The 17150-nt window shown below is 39.6% G+C and overlaps 3 protein-coding genes across 9 annotated transcripts in view; 1 reads left to right on the top strand and 2 right to left on the bottom strand.

The window, feature by feature from the left end:
* Positions 1 to 1426, bottom strand: part of LOC136430314 (alpha-N-acetyl-neuraminyl-2,3-beta-galactosyl-1,3-N-acetyl-galactosaminide alpha-2,6-sialyltransferase-like) — a 29263-nt gene extending 27837 nt beyond the window's left edge. For 2 of the 3 annotated variants that reach the window (XR_010754876.1, XM_066420808.1), the window contains exon 1: positions 1221 to 1426. The gene's annotated coding sequence lies outside the window, so the exon portion shown is untranslated. The other variant, XM_066420809.1, reaches the window with a different exon arrangement.
* Positions 1427 to 1540: 114 nt separating this feature from the next.
* LOC136430316 (pleckstrin homology domain-containing family A member 1-like) lies at positions 1541 to 11753 on the top strand. 3 transcript variants are annotated; one of them, XM_066420815.1, is made up of 13 exons: positions 1541 to 1673; positions 3283 to 3433; positions 5247 to 5303; positions 5430 to 5475; positions 5749 to 5846; positions 6041 to 6112; positions 7178 to 7210; positions 7509 to 7631; positions 7956 to 8030; positions 8311 to 8366; positions 8726 to 8786; positions 9196 to 9288; positions 9986 to 11753. In XM_066420815.1, exons 2-13 carry the CDS (start codon positions 3293 to 3295, stop codon positions 10073 to 10075), a joined length of 945 nt encoding a protein of 314 aa, XP_066276912.1. In that variant the 5' UTR covers positions 1541 to 1673; positions 3283 to 3292; the 3' UTR covers positions 10076 to 11753. The 3 variants fall into 3 exon arrangements, with proteins under 3 accessions (XP_066276912.1, XP_066276914.1, XP_066276913.1); XM_066420817.1 differs by having other exon boundaries at positions 9196 to 9300; XM_066420816.1 differs by lacking the exon at positions 1541 to 1673 and adding an exon at positions 2742 to 2874.
* Positions 11605 to 17117, bottom strand: LOC136430313 (uncharacterized). Of its 3 annotated transcripts, none has more exons than XM_066420805.1 (7): positions 16988 to 17117; positions 15143 to 15249; positions 14725 to 14781; positions 14268 to 14440; positions 13858 to 13968; positions 12473 to 13318; positions 11605 to 12327 (listed from the first exon to the last, which is right to left on the bottom strand). In XM_066420805.1, the coding sequence occupies exons 2-7, from the start codon at positions 15202 to 15204 to the stop codon at positions 12221 to 12223; spliced, it is 1356 nt and encodes a 451-aa protein (XP_066276902.1). In that variant the 5' UTR covers positions 15205 to 15249; positions 16988 to 17117; the 3' UTR covers positions 11605 to 12220. The 3 variants fall into 3 exon arrangements, with proteins under 3 accessions (XP_066276902.1, XP_066276904.1, XP_066276903.1); XM_066420807.1 differs by having other exon boundaries at positions 13858 to 13962; XM_066420806.1 differs by having other exon boundaries at positions 11605 to 12324; positions 16988 to 17116.
* Between the last annotated feature and the right edge of the window lie 33 nt (positions 17118 to 17150).

Below are 17150 nucleotides of genomic sequence, written 5' to 3'. Positions count from 1 at the left end.
CTGTCATACACATGCATATTTGGTGACTGTGATGTCTAGGTTTTTGCAGAGGTGCTTTGAAAGCCTCCCTGGAGTGGAGGTGTGTGCTTTTTACAGGGCCAGTCGGATAACTATAGAAAGCACACACCTCTAGAAAAATGAACACAACACCTCCAGAAAATGTTAACACAGCCCAAGGACATTATGTCCTTGCACAGCCAAATATGCTCAAAACAAGCCTGACTGCTGACTACTTGGAGATCAGTCGGAAGATGCACTGCAACACGTCTCAGATTTTTCCATGGTATACTCTGTAAGTTGCACATAATTAAAACACAAACAGTGTGAAATAATATTGGTCTATCCTACATGTACATGTATCTTCAGGAGACTGTTAGACTACCATTTGATGGAATGATGTTTTGGTTAGGACAGGTAACTTTTGCAGTTTAAATTGACCGAGGCAATAGGCTTTACACCAAAGGTAAAATGTCTGTAAAACTTCAAAGTATGTCCCTTTACGAACCGACTGATCAAAGGCCTTTTTGAACACGAAGAATGGCCATTTGTCATGGTTAGTCTTTGCTAATGCCCGGGGCCGACAGCGCCTTTTCATCTGTTTGGGCTAACCTTATTTCCGCAGACCCCTTGGTGTGACAAACAATGGTAACAACATCAACACACACTGCGTTTGGGGATCCAGCAGGTTATCGTTGTGGAGTCACGAGTACTAGCATATCACTGACAGTACAATATGTCCATGTACATACAAAATAGCATATCAATAGCTAACCACGGAAGATTCGAGTTGGTCTACCAAACGGCGTATGTTGTTGTATGCACCAGTTCGCCATGAGTTGAGACTACCCTGATGACTGTGATATAGCGGACATGACCTCAGCGCACGAGCCTGTCTCATATTCGTACACTACTAACACAGACAAAGGAACAATGCCCACAGAAGCTGCATATACAAACAACTGTCGTGAAAAAACCCCGATTCTTTAACATCTCATTGATGCACGAAATCGGCATGTGTACAATAAATGCTACAGACAGATACCCGGTCAACCTCCGCCCCGCAACTCTAACCTTTTTAGAACATCAGGCGACATAATTTTTCCCAGGAATGATCGGAACTTCCGCGAATGACAGCATGGCTTTGAGACGTATATATGGTTGACTGATGATCGCAATAACGTTAACTTGACATGAAACTACTATATGACGAGCGAACTCACGTTAAGTCTGGAATAACGGAGACGATCGTATGAACCGTTATCTTCGCCAGTCTGATCTCCTCGCTAACGTCGAGCCAGTCGGCGGCAGGCTGTCAAGGAAATATCTTACACGCAAATTATACTTACAAACGAACTCCACAAAGGACAATCAAAACATTATAACTAAGCATTAGAAAATATGAACAAATAATTCATCGACTTACAATTGGTTTAATTTTACGCAGATATAAACAATCGTCTTGAATATTGCAGAAATATCAAAATTCTTTGTTGCGTTTTGCAGCGCTTGCAAGGAAGGTCATTGACCCTAACATCCGGGGACTTGTTCCCTACCGAACCCGGAAGTATATACATTTGAAAGTCGACAGTTTTGATCTGGTAGACAAACTTTTCTGCTCCTCTCTCTGTGTGGGGTATGCTGGATTTGTGGCCCTAGCGAGTCGCCCCTCTTGGGTAAGTTGTATCTATAGAGACTGTGAGTGTCTTTCAACTTCACTAGTATGTGCCGAAAGGCACGAGTAGAAGGGAAACAAAGGGATAAACTACAAACAGACCTTTGAAATTTATGAGACTGCCACTTCCGGAGCTCTTGTTTATTTTTTTTGCTAACGAAGTGGGATTTCAAGCCAGCAATTATCATCCAGGAAGTCGTACTCACGACATTAGAGGAAATCCTTTGCTGATGACGTTATCGAGGACATCACGAGTTTAAAACCTGCGTGTTGTGACAGAGGGTAGGAGGGCGATACCACAGATTGTAAGACTGCTCTCGCACTTACTCATGCGTGTAAATTACAACTATTCATTTGTCAGAATGAGCCCCAGGGAAAAAGACTTAAAGTTTGACACACAGGCATTTTTGTCCATAACATGTTCAAAGTCAAACATGTGCCGTTTTTACTTGGCTGTTGCTGTCTTAAAAACACCCCATTCGTACTGGTTCATCAACAGAACGTCCTGTCATATTATAAATCATTTCCCCTGAGGTAACTGAAGACTTTCATCTCAGACATGAAAGAAGTGGAAAAAAAGTGTAAGATACATCTTTGATGTAGTTTGGATTGTGAAACAGCAACAACATTTCTATACAAACAAAGTTTCTTTTCCTGAAAAGAGTTTCCCACTGAAGAAAGGAATGTAGAATATGCCTCTGTACCAATAATGTTGGCCTTAAGAGAGTGGCATGATTTCCTGTGCGTGGATTTTAACTCCATTCCCTATGAGTCATACATAATTGCACCATTCCCAAATTCTTGGAACAAACCATTTTGTCAGTTGTAGGACAGATGTAGTTTCAGCAGTCCTCATTATTCTCAAATCAAAAATGCAATAATTGTAATATCACTATCTCTGACATTAAAAATAATTTAACAGAATTTGTTAAATTGGCATTAATTGTGTCATAAAAAGCATCTGAATTTATGATGCAAACTATTGCACCATGCCTTCGAACTTCAATAATGGGTGCGACCATTATGTGCATACCATAGTCCATGCTCATTGCTGTAGATACCAATCTTTATGGTCTGACTAGACTACATTTGTAGAGGTTCATTTTCTCCTCAGTCCAATGACAGTAACGTGTATACATGTTTATACATGCTTGTAAAGCAGAAATAAGCTGCTGTGATTGTTAACGCTGTATAACTAAAAGGTATGTCCGCTGTTCTGCATATAGATACATGAATTTGCTTTTGTATCAGTATGACCATCTTTAAACATCATTGTTTTGTGTAATCATTATTGTGGTGACCAGTTATTTCCTGTGCTGTTCATGGTAAGTAATGTTTAGTCGCACCATGAATATTAATGTTTTGAAGAATTTTCAGTAGCATGCTGTGTAGATTATTGCAGTGTATCGATGCTTGGTTTGTCAAATCAATTTTCCAAAATATATTTTTAGCTCAAAGTAGTAAGACAGTATTCTGAATAAATCCAAGGAACAACTAGAGGATGGAATCATATTTCAGTAGTAGTCAGAACAGATTGTGAGTTTCAGTATAAGTTTCAACTTTCAAGTTCTACTCCCTGCTCAGAGTTGAGTGTTATATTTTCTCTCCAGACTGTGAACAATGCCTTACTTGGACCGGCGCGGACGGACCTGTGGATTTCTGGACATAGAGGAGAAGGAGAGGAGCGGAAAGTTCCTGCGGCGATACCTCCTCTTGGACAAGGCAGCTGGCCTGCTGGAGTATTACATGGACAATCCATTGGTCAGTTGTTTTTATTGTTGAAAAGCACTGCAGCGGCTATGACTGAGAATACAGTATGGCCCCAAATACTTAATTGACTGTGTCTGTATCCCTCCAGATTGCTTCCTCTACCAGCATGATAGAGTTATTCACAGATTGATGTTTGATTCCATTCTAGATGCTTAATATGTATTTTTGCTCTGCCATTCAAAATAAGTGGCAATTTTTGTATGGATGCTAAGAGATTAAACATTTTGATGGTCAAGGATGTCTGAATGGCTGAAAACCTGTTACAGTTTCACTTTGTCAGTAAACAGTCAATTCCACTGAGAGGAAAACCTGACTGCCTGGATCTGATGTCTCTTCCTGTTTATGCTCTTTGGCAACTTAGCAGAATTAACTTAATTGGCTGGTAATCCACAAGGACTTCCTGTAAATTGATAGGAATAGACTGGTAAACATGGCCTTGTGTTGCTGGATTTAATAAGTTGATATACACTATACACTGGTTACAGGCCAGCATGGCATTACGTACATACTGTAGCAGGAAAACATTGACACTGCTTGAAAGCCTTGAAGTTTATATTATAGCATGCTCTTTCTTACAGATTACAGGGCTATATTGGACCACATCTGTGTGATAAGATTCTCAACAACTTCAAATGGGTCATTTTTCCTCAGCATTTAGCCTGTTCTGATGAGACAGATTGAAGGAGACAAACAGTGGAACATTGGTAGCCAGCCCTGGATGGTGGGAGTTCTAGTCTACTGTGACTTTCTCTGGGCAATAGGAAATAAGGGAGAATATAATAGTCCTTCAGTGATTCATATTAATGTCCCAACCTGTAGTGGTATGCCCTTAGTATTGGCCCTAAAGGGGCCATATTGAGTAAATCATTGATGACTCAAACTCAGACATGTCTGCCTTCGGGCTAATATATTGGAAAAAAATCGAAGTACTTATTTTCCTGATGTTGGTACAGTACCGTATATTGTACTGTACTATACTATAAAGAAGACCACTGCGATCAACTATACAGTATTATCAACTACCGGTATACATGTATAATCAAGTCATGACTCATGATAGAGTAAGATTGTGAGCACAAATTCTGTTTGGGATTTTCATAACTCCACAGTCTGAAGCAGACCAAAGACACCCCCCCCCCAGTCATGTCTATAGAGTAGAGGTCTCCATCATTGGGTTTATTGTTGCGGTGGCTGAGGTATTTCTGTTATCAGATTTGCTAATCAAGCTGGGAGGCTTACCAGAGGAAAGGAGATAGGAAGGTTAAAAGAGATTTTTTTTATCACTTCAAGCTGTCCACTTCAAGGAAGTCAGGTCTGGAGATAAGGAATTGACCTCCAGACATGATTGTTGGACAGGACAGAATCCCCGTAAATGTAGGATTTGTGATATCTTGCATCTCCCTCAGAATGATCTAAGATGTAAGGAATGTTTGTCCTCCAGGTTGTGCCATTCTCTTGTCTGCCTCATGAAACTGAATGTCCTTGGTCATGCAGGTTAGATGGGAGACAGATTCTGTTCTTAGAGATAAGAAGTACAATAATTATTGTAACATCCTGAAGGTCTGGCTTTTGTTGCATGACACACTTGACCAACAGCACAGAAATCATCCCCTCCAAAGGACTGTAACCCCTGTCAGTGGCATGTATATTCATTGATGTTAGGGGTTTAAAACTCAGGCGAGTTACAAAGTCCCACACATTGTGATTCAGGGACATGGAGAAGTATGAAATCAACAATACTGTCCATTTGTAGAAGTACTGTATACCAAGACCAAATTTTACAGATCTTTTTCTTTTATTACAGAACCTTCCTGATGGAACGGAACCAGTCTGTCAGATCAATGTGTCGTATATACAGAATGTAAGTACCTAGTCCAACAAACTGTTTGGTTGGTTTATTTTTGGTGTGCCATTAGATTTCTTATAATTAATTCCTCATCCCAATTGAAATACAAAATGTATCCTTTTCTTCAAATATTCACTACAGGTATTTGATGCAAGAAAACAGAGACCAAAGATTGAGTTTTGTTTTGGTGAGTAATTTCTTTGTAACCTATAATTATGTTATTTTGATGAGTTATGGTTAATGATACATAATGTAAGGTGTGTTATGTCTTCTGTATGTCTATATGAAGCTCTGAAAAAAAAAGTATGTTTAGAAGTCAAGTGGGACTACTGGCAGCACTGGTATATTGAGCCCTGTGCTGATATGTATGTGACATATTCATTGGGAATCGCCAGCTGGTCATGTGAATGTTTAATGTATGGATTATCATTAGTGAATGGATTCTTTCCCTTTGATGCAGCAATCCTGGCCAACAGCAGACACTACTTCATGCAGGCTAATGATGAAAATGACATGGATGGCTGGGTAGACAGCATCAATAATGCCAGCAAGATTACAGTGAGTCATCACATGTATCCTCTATCTTGTATATTATACGTAACATGAATTTGAAAGCTCATCTGTGTTTGTCATGATAGACATCAAAGGTAGTCAAACATTTGATCCAACACAAAGTAAAAGAATGAAGCCTATTTTGTGTTCCTTTACCTTCTGCCAGGGAATTTTGTAATATTGCTTCTAACTGATTTCAGGTCCCAAAGAAGAATGTACAAAGGGTACCAAAGCAAGAAGAGGAATGCCCAGGTGGTTACCGGGCCGAGATACTGTAAGTCTACTTAGATCCGCGGGGCCTAAAATCCGCGGTTTCGGGCAAATGGAAAATCCGCGGTGGTTCTAAATTCGCGCTGGGCGATGAGTAGAAAAAACAACAACTGAATACTGCCATCAGAAAATGCTTGTTCAATTTTTAAAAATAAAAAATGTTACGAAGGTCGCTACAACACTGCTTCAAAATCGTCACAAAATGCGGTCTACGCCGAAACTGTGACGGGGAATTCCCGCCGATCACGTGAAATCTTGCAGTCAACCAATCAGAGCACAGTTTTTCTGACGCGAACCAATCAGCGCTTAGAACAAGCCGTAAACATGAGTAAACAAAGATGGCGGCCCAGCCTGGCCCTGCCGCTACTCCAGCGCGCCGTATTTTGAAGTAAAAGCACGGCGTAAAATACGAGTCATCTACGCTACGTAAGCAGAATTTTCACGGGAAAAAAATTAAAGGAATAGATTCTCCACCGAATACGACCACGAATGGCGGCAAATGGCGGCAAATCACAGCGTAGGGACTCAAATGCTCGGGTGAAAATCTTGTTTTTCTTTACGTATTTTTGCTCGCTTTCTTGAAAAACAGGTTTTTAATGAGATCAACATATGTCAGAGGCACCGATATCGATTGTTTGCAAGCATAACAATAGCAAGAAACAAAAGAGTGTGATTGTACAACGGCAGACGGCGTCCCCAAGCCCGTAACAACAATGCAAAGCCCAAATTGTGGCGTGTATCTCGATAATTATTTTCTGATTTCTCGGTAAATTACTGCTGCATGTGTGTAGCGGTCGGGAGTAGCGACGCCGCTCGGCCAAACTTCTGCGAATCATATGTAATATCACTTGTTTACACGTATGTACTGTGTAAAAGTTTGTCATGTTTTACACAATCGCGTGCATTGTTCATGTGTCGCTTTTCCCTGAAGTCGAGCTCACTCGTAAATGTGGGGAGGGGGGCAAAAGTAAAATAAACATATCCGCGGGGAAATTGATTCGCGGCGCAGAGGTAGCCGCGGATTCCGCGGATCTAATTATACCGCGGATCTAAGTAGACTTACAGTAGTCGGAGGAATGGTGGTCAAGACTCCAATAGAGGTACCTGCCAGTTGTACCATTTGTACTCCTCAGATCCTCTGTGACTTTGTGCTGGAAAACACCAAGTCTCTCTCTCTCTCTCCCTTTAAGCTTCTAATGAATAGTGAAAATGTTATTTGTTGAAGGTCACATGGTAGCCATTGATATCAGTGGGGGTAAAAGTAGTTTGTGTCCGAGTAGTAATTTGAAGCAATCTTATAAGCTTATAAACGCAGCCTTCAGTTTTCAACACCTTATATCTATGTTACAACCAGTAAAGATGAGGAGGGAAATGAGGTTTTATTTGTTTTCTTGACAGATGAGTGACAGCGATAGTGAGGCAGAGAACGGGAGAAGCAGAGTCTCCCCATCCACAAGGAAAAAACAGGCCTTGGGCCTGAAGCCGGTCAAGACAGGATTCTGTGTCAAGCAGGGTGCTGTGGTGAGTTGTGTGATCTGTTTTTTGTGTGTCTGTTACTTATGGAACTAAGACGACAACCTTGACGTAGGTAGTATCCATCTCTATCATATGTACATGTATTTCAGTTTGGCTCCCATTAACCTACAAAATGTTAATTGGATAATCAAACAAAACATTTATAGGTATGTTTTCCTGGAGAATTTTGGTATCATAGTTCAGTCACCACCATACATACTTCTGCAGTTTATTAACTGCTTGAAAGACTTATCTATTGTGACATGACATTGCCTCATTTTATTTATCAGGTCATTAGTATGGCATTTACAGATTTTACTACTTTTGTAGGTGAAGAACTGGAAAAGGAGATACTTTGTTTTGGACCATGAAGGTCTTTCCTACTACAAGTCTAACACAGACACAGTGAGTATAGGGGATTAGTTTCACATCTGAAGTTAGTACTTTGACCTTGGCTAGGACTTGGTAGTTGTAATCTTAAACACTTCATTGTTTAAACTAAAGAAAATATACAATATTGATTTGTTTTTTTAAACTTGTCCTTAGTACATACTAGTATGTACTTACTTAATTCATGTCTTACTTGAAATCATGTAGTACTTACATATTCAATAAACCATTCACATTAAGGTTAGAGGCTTGGCCTTTGTATTGCAATTTGCGTACTAATATCATGTGTTTCTAGGATCCCATCAAAATGATTTCCCTGCTTGATATCCTGCATGTGAAGTCCTACACTGGGTAAGAAGCTCTTGTCATAGTTCTACTGTTGTTTCAAGTTGGTAACTCCTGTTAGATTAAAAGTGAGAAACTTTGGATATTGTTGATTCTTGTTTTCTGAGCAATATTATTTTATTGCATTGCCAGTAGAATGTTTTCATAATTGATCAGACGCTTGTCAGGGGACCAACCTCTCTGATACTATCAATACATATATTCTTAAGCCCTTGAAATAACTGTGCAGGGCTGGTATTTAAGTATGGCAGGCCGGTCACAATATACTAGTGAAAGGCTGCCTTCTACTCAAGATCTGTGCATCTTCTTCATGTGAGATTATCAAAGCCAAATGAATGTTGATCACTCGAAATGCCTTCCTCCAGAGATTTGCCACGAGACAACCTGTTTGAAGTTATCACAACAAACAGAACTTTTCTAGTACAGGTACAGTATATACCTTCTCTTTTTCTAAGAGAAACACTTTAAATTACCAACAATACCTTGTGAATCATAATCAGTATTCTTTCTCTAATACTAAATTTGTAGAGTAGAGCAGTTCAGTGTGCAATACTGTTGATGACAATAGGATTAATGATGGTAAAAGGTCACCTAAGTTTAGAGGAATTTATATCACAGCCATTCTCCAAACTCTTTATTCTGCCTAGAGAAGCCCTTGCTTGATTGTTTTGTGTACAGTCCCTATCTACGTATACATGTAAATCATAGTACGAAATAGATGGGGTAGGGGTTTTGTTTAACAATGTGCCCCCATTTTCCTTGTTTTGTGTTCACTGGACAACTCTTAAGCCAATAGTCTTTCTCGAGTCATACAATTTGTATATTGTCTCTGCAGGCAGACAGCCCAGAAGAGATGCAGGCCTGGATACAGGCAGTCACAGATACAGTAAACTCCTTCAGGAAGGAGTGTCCCATCCAGAGAAAAGGGGTATGTGACTAGGTTTGTACACCACACATCCATTCAGGTGTGCAGTGATCTAACATTCTCTGGATCACAGAATCATGGGGTGAAATCCCACACATTCCATACACCTCAAATGGATCACAAATGTGGGAGGATGGATCCAAGAGGCACACAGCCCATAGTCCATTAGTTATCTAATGCTTTGATGAGACTTGACTTTATTGCTGTGGAATAACAATGTTAACCAATGGTTATGTAATAAATTGTGTGCCAAATTTACTTGTACATGAATATTGTATTTCTTTCTGCTGGATGATTTGTACATGTCTGGACTGTCATTTGGATGATGATGTACATTGAAGTGGTATATATTTCATGTCAAGTAATTACCAAAATTTATGTTGACAACACACCAGGTAATTCATAATATGAAAAAAAGTATGCACAATTGTATGTTTGATTTTCTACAATCATCTCACTAGTAGGTATCTTAACGTTTGTGTTTACTAATCTTCAAATGATTATTAGTAACCAAGTTATCAAATTTGTATGGCCTCAGCCTTTAAAAAAGGCATGCTGTTAACTTTTTTATGACGTGGCAGCTTTGTAGTAACTGTTGCACAATAACAATATTGACAGTATTTGCTCTATACCTCTTAGAAACAATTGTAAAGAGACAGGTATGTAGACTACAAAAATCATTGTTTCTTGTCTCCTACAGTCCATTCCAGAATCCCGTAGGAGAGCAAGACACCACTCACCGGATAGCAGGCAAACCCTTCCAAGGCACTTGCGGGGGACACAGGTGTAGATGCTGAGTGTATTGGGAGAGGGCAGCTAACCTTGTTGTATATATGAGACATTCAGCATTCCTGATTGGCTTCTACAGCCCACAGTATGGTGAAATGTGACAATGCAGACTTTTAAACACTTCTTATGATGTGCATCATAGTGCAGTTAAAGAAATCTGGGTGATTTTCTACCTATCACAAGTTATTATGCTTGCATTTTTAGTCTGCAAAAAAGCCACTTGCTGAAACATTTCTTTTATTATTCCAGCAATATTTTTAGCTTCTTGAAAGGCAGTTATTGTCTACTGGTAAAGGAAGTTGCAACACATAATTTAAAAGCTCTTTTACTTCAAGCAGCAGCTGATTTTATATTTTATGTTTGTACTAGTTTTTAAAGTTTACTTCTAAGACAGTTGAGTTTTTCTTCTTGGAGCAGGAAGTTGAAATTGAGATTTTGTCATCAACTTGTCTACTACCATACTTTTATTTGTACATAGTCACATAGAGCTTGTTTAATTCAAATATCCAAAAGCTTTCTTGTATTGTATTAAGTTTTAATCCGCATTTTTTATTTGCTTTGTATCAGCAGTTACATATTAAGTTTTACATTGCTCCAGACCACTTCAAGCACTTCATCTTGTATACAGTGTAATTGTACAATTTTCCTTTGATGTACTGGTACACATTGGAAATAATATTGCCTTCTGAGCAACATCTACATGTCTCTTTTGGAGAAATCCATGTTGGAAAGTGAAAAGGCCATATTAACTATTGTGACAAGGCTACTTATGTTCATGATACAAAGTGATGTACGCATATGCGGAAATACTTCTCTGTAAAGTAGGGAAGTCAAATTGTAGTTTGGAGACTGAGGAATAAGGTTTTAGGTGACAGTAAACAGTTTACCAATGTCGAAACTTTTTCATTAATTGCATGTTGTACATAAGCTGAATCCTTTTCTCTATTATAGATGTAAATACGATTAAAGTGGGTTCAAGGATGGGGATACTACCAAATATAACTTTTTGGGACATTTTGTATTGTCATTAATTCTTTGTTGTTGCAATCCAGGAAAATTTCTACAAAGATTCAAAAAGTTCATGTTGTTTGGATGTTACACAGTATATGTCTGATCAATTTGACAGTATCATGTTAGGAGTTGATCAGATGTTATGTTACGAACTAGGGTACATGTACTATTGTCGTGTTCTGTGGTTGTGTACATGTAGCTGTTTCTCTTCTTGCTCTTTTGTTACCACAGTTCAAACCACCATCCATTAATTGTTTCCATACAAATTTTTCGTCTGTTCGTCAGATACAATCTTGTCAGGCAAAAATCAGAAGCCTGTACATATACCAGGAGGAAAGCAAATACAATGTATACCAAACATACCACTGCATGTAATACTATGTAATTTGAAAGTGACAAGAAGTAGCCTGGAAATAATTTGTGATCTGTCCTGTCTTGTCTTGTTAGTAACTACCAAGACCAAAATGATCTAAAGATGAATTTCCGGTCAAATAAACAATGGAGCCAACACAGTTCAACTAAACCTCAATACATTGCAATGTATTCGTAATTTTACAAATGCTGTGCATACAATTGAAAATTCAGAATGATATCTTGAAATCACAAATATGGCGATACTGTAAAGTGTAACCATCTTGGTAGCATTAAACATCCTCAATGTGCAACAACTCTTCTGGTCTCTTTCAATATGAGCACACACACGGAAGGTAAACTTAACATCAATCATCCAGATTACAGATGTTACAAATGAAGAATCGGTAGCATTTAAGTTGGGCTACTTGTGTGAGTCACTGAATTAAGTTTTTTGCTATAAATGGAAGGGCCAAACGCAACAGTACTGAATATTTTTTCAACAGACAATGGCACTGTATGTATTTCCTTTTTTCCACATCTAATTACCCAGGATGAAGCTCTGCTAGTAAGACTCTGACTCTCAACGGAAAAGGAACTGACAAGTAAATGGCACTTGTACATTTATCAACTGATCCTACCAACCAGTCAGAGCCTTTAGAAGCCTGTGTCTTCTGTATCAGAACGTAACTTTGCTAACTACATGTATATGTCAAGCCTTGATACCAACTATGTCCCTATTTGGGATGACAGAATATTACCAGATCCATGAGGTGGGTGAGGACTAGTCCTCAAAGTGCTGAGAATACAGTAGGGGTGACTCTGGAAACATGAGAGAATCCAAGTTGTCCCCATCAGGTACTTCACAGTCATCTACGCCATCTATTTCTGCTAGGTGGAAAACACAGGAATGTAAAGTATTTGTTACATCAATTATAAGAAATTTTGATGATTGATACATTAATGATGAGCCTCTTCATTTTCTAAAGTCTGTTGCAATGAAAGAAACAGGAATAATCAAATTTAGTATCCTCACCTTGGTACTTCTGAGTCAATGGAAAAGGTGGTTCAGAGTCATCTGAGTAGTTGTCATTCATAACCTCCTTCCAAAAGGTCTCTTTTGGTACAAGGCCTTCATCAGCACAAGAGGAAATCTTGAATCCACAATGCTCAGTGACAATTGCAATGCCATTTGCTGTCCACATTCTCTTGTTTTTGTGGTTTTCATCAGCATTTGCTTGAGTGTTGAGGGCACCTAAAACTGCATTGGAATTAAACACTGGGCTTGGTGGGTTGTCCTCTTCCCCTGGTAATGAACTGTGGATGATCTCTTCCACATTATTGTTTTTTATATCATGTTCAGTACTCAATAACTGTTCTGGTGAAGGTATGTCCTCTAGACTTTCTCTTTCACCTAGGTTTGTATTTTGCATGCAACAAGTGTCATACTTGTAACTGGGTACGTCTTCAAGTAACACAGGATGCACCATCTTGTCAGGAAAATTTTCACCAATTCCTTCTTTGCATGTGATGTCAACATTTGTAGGCCTAGGGGAAGAGGGACTATCCTTTTTATTTTTCCAGTTTCGGTTATCCTCTCTTCGGTTATCATCTCTTCTGTCATCTGATTGCTCAAGATTAAGCTCTGCACTGACTGGGGTTTGTGGACCCGTATCTATGTCTGTAGACAGGTAAAAGGAACTGTCAGCAACTTTTGGTAGTTCTAGAGCATCTTCCTTACAGGCAGACCTCAAAAGGGAGGAGTTGTTCTGAGTTGTTTGTCTTGGTCTTTGGGGCCATGGGCTGCTTTGAGTTGTTCCCTTATATGGCTTGAAGGAGTGGCATCTTGTCGTTGTTGGCTTGCTGCAGTATCCCCACCTGGCTGCAGGAGAACAATAAAGAAGACAAAAGGGGATGATAGGATTGCACTGCTTAAGTACAATTATCATTATCTTCTTGCATCAAGCTGTAGGTATTAACTAGCAAAGCACTTTCAGAGAAATACATGTATTGCAGAAACTTGAGAATGGAACTGAAAGGTGAAAATAGGAAATTTATGCTTATTTGTTACATGTCTTACATCTGGACGAGTGATGATGATGATGATGATAATGTTACTGTGTAAATGTGACAGTCAGGGATACATGGCCGCTGTACATTTGAGAAATACCATCACTGATTGCTGAACTTTCTATAACGTTTGGACTAGATACATGTATTACAGCAATAAATTATTTGCTATGCACTATCTTAGAATAGCTTCTATGTGAGGTTAAGCTAAGATAAATAAGCGAACAGATAAATCCTATAGCAATGAAAATGATTTGATAAAAGAAGGACAACATGTAAGACACAACATCCACCTAAACAACAAGAAATCAATGAATCCAAGTTTTCTGTCAGTTTTCCTGGAGCATGTACCTTTTTGACTGAGCATGCCGTCATCTTCACAGTGTTTTGCTGCCAGGCTGCAGTGCTGCTGCAACTGACCTGCATGGAAGCTCCCTTCCAGGTCCTCTGGAAATTCTATAGCTAGCAAAGAAAATACAATGATTAACCAGTAACCTTCCCATATAACATCACGCATTACTGATTACATCCCTTACTCTTTTGCAGGATGGAATAATGAGTTCTCATTCAAGCATACTGCTGTTTAATATGTTGGATATTTGCTCTATGGACATTAAGTAAAGCTGATTTAGTTTGATCATCTTCATAAGGATCAAGAGTGACTCTATATAAATGAAGCAAACCAGGTAGAATGCTTTTTTTTATCAAAGGCATGAAATGCTAATGGCCCCCACGGGATCACAGGTTCCTGCAAGTCTTACGTTCTGCCTTCATGCCCTTTGCCACACAACCACCTCCCTCATCAGACTCTCTTTCTACAGGTGTCCTTCTGATGGGAAGTTCTCTGATGTGCTTGTTGGTGTAATGGTGGGGAAACACAGTAGCAATCGGAAGTGTGGGCTTTCGGACATTCACAGTTTTCATCTTGTACATTCTGTAAACAATATGAGAATATGAAATCAATGCCAAACAAATACATTTGTATCTCAATTAATTTTTCTTTAATGCACTGTGGGTCCTGCAGCTAATATGAGGATTCTAAAGAGTGAATAAGAGTTTATAAGAGTGAATGTAAGGAAAAGCTATTTCAAGGGGTAAAATTCTACTTCAATTAGCAGTGAAATTCTGCATAAGTGTGTGAGTAGTGAGTCGCAGCATGCATATTATGTGAGAAATGAGAAATAGGGAGTTATAGATCCTCAAATATAGAAGGCTCACATTCTTGCCATCAGTCTGGATCTCTTGGGCTTGGTATACGGCATCTTCCCTCTGTACCTATCAGCATGGATAAGTAAAACTCAGTGAATCTCTTTATTCTTTATCAATGCTTTCAATAACAAGCATATTAGTTTAAATGGCGTGTTTTCTTTAGTCCAAGGCATGCTATGTAGCACAATCCCCTTTGAAATGCCTTAGGGGTTTAGTTAAGGTTATCTCTGGGAAATGGGTGCTCTACCTTAAAAGGTATCTGATTCAGCTTTTAATATTAGAATTTGGATGTCTTTGCTTTGCTGTTGTACATGCAAGGACAGACCCCAATGCAAACAGGGTATTAGTGATGTCCAAAGCTGGACAATTAAGATACCAATAACATCCAGGAATTTGGAATAGTTCCTGTGGAGGTACAGCGCTTTACCTTGTATTGATATAAAGATTGCCTTGAATGCCTTCAGTGACACTTCTGTCTTCAGCAGCCATCCAAGGAAAGTAAAATCCTCTTCCTCTTGGGGTTTTGTGGGTTATCTGGGGAAATCCAAGTGCCTCTGTCAGTGTTATACCATGCTGTCATATATTCTATGCATGATCATTGATAAAATATTGTGACAGGAAGACAAATGATGATGTCAGCCTGATGATATTACGATCCACTTCAGCTATGAGACCGAAACTGTGCATGCAATCATATGACATGAAACTGCCCAAAAAGATAGGTGAGGGCCTGCATGGGGGGGTCCCGACAACGCTCTACGCTAAATTCGGAGGGCCGGCTACGCATTACGCTAAATTCAGGTAGCCTCTCTACGCTCTACGCTAAATTCTGAAGCTTCCCAATGCATTATCCAGGACTCAAAAACGTAGCGGCTGAACTAAGGCGTCAAAGTTGGTAATGTATGGGGTTTGGATCATGGAGGTGACAAAAACATAGTCTTGATAGCCAGGATTTTGTACATTTTTTTTAGATTATGGCACAACCGAGCGCCGAAGACGGGCGATTTATAAGGGGGATGGTCCCTGGAAAATGTTCAAAATTTGAAGTCTAGACCCTCTGAAATGCTATTTCCTGAATTCTGAGGGGCAAATGTTGCTAGTAAAGTAAGCTAAGGTTCATGGCATCTCTATATGTGAAAAAAAATACAGAAGGGTTTCAACTTGAGTTACAACCACTCCTGACATTTAATTTTTCCGCCGGAGCGCGACATTGAAAATTTTGAAATTTTTGACCCATTGAAACGCTGTTTCTTGAATTTTGAGGGGCACATTCTGCTTATAAAGTAAGCTAAATTTGATAACATCTCTATATGTGAAAAAAAAAGACGGGTTTCAGCTTGAGTTTTGGTGTGCGACACCCTCGAGCCCTACCGACAATCGCCGCATGTTTTTCGCCGGCGGCAACATTCTCCTCCTGGTAAATTTTGAAATCATGACCCCCTGAAACGCTTTTCCCTGAATTTTGAGGGGCAAATTTTGCTGACAGATTATATTATAAACAAATACAGAAGTGTTTCAACTTGAGCTTTGGGTGGCGACGCCGTCCCGACATATACGCCGGCGGCGCAACAATCCTTGGGCGGTCAGGGAGTATGCTAACGTCGGAGAAAATTTTCAAATCTTGACCCGCTGAAACCCTATTTCCTGCATTGTGTAGAGGGGGAGGATAGCAAAACAAAGCAGACTGCGGACATGACACTCGTTTGTGACTCAGAGCAAGGTCGGAAAAGTTTGACAACGCTTTACGGACAATTAATCAACTACGTTTTACGCTAAATTCTGGGGAGCCACTACGCATTACGTAGAATTAAAGTGGCCAATAACGCTCTACGCAAAATACACCGATTACGCTCTACGTTGAATTGGAGGGGTCGGCAACGCTCTACGTAAAATTAAAACGGCTGATTACGCTCTACGCAAAAGGGCATGCAGGCCCCCATAGGTAGACTCGAGTCCTTAGGCTAACATGTACGAGGCTACAACTTAGTACAAGCAAAACGCGATACGGTTATAATTTTTCTCTGCGATAGAATAAACGGTAAACTGAAAGAAATTGCAGGGGACAGTGGCAACAATCAGCTTTCTGAACGGCCAACTGAACCTGCCAGTCAGTCAGTCAGTCACTAGCAGTGAAAAATGTCGTCTGCAACATGACGTCCCGTCGTACGATGCAGAAAACTTTCACTGCCTCGTGTCTAATTCTCAGGGGAACTAGACAGGTGTTATAATTCTCTGTCGGGTAGATACCGTATTGATATGACTCGATTCCTACCAGAGTCTATTGTCTAAGGTTCTTGCAGACGAACTTTGTCTCTCGCCGTCTAGTCATAGTTCCCGCCATTTCTTCTGGTCACGTGATTCTATCAGGTGACCGTAATCACCCTTTTTTTCCCCCAAAGATTTTCAAAGTTTTGGATCTACTACCCCCTATCTTC

The sequence above is a fragment of the Branchiostoma lanceolatum genome, chromosome 3, assembly GCF_035083965.1.
Source record: "Branchiostoma lanceolatum isolate klBraLanc5 chromosome 3, klBraLanc5.hap2, whole genome shotgun sequence".
Classification (NCBI taxonomy): Eukaryota; Metazoa; Chordata; class Leptocardii; order Amphioxiformes; family Branchiostomatidae; genus Branchiostoma; species Branchiostoma lanceolatum.
This window is presented reverse-complemented; position numbering and strand designations above follow the sequence as displayed.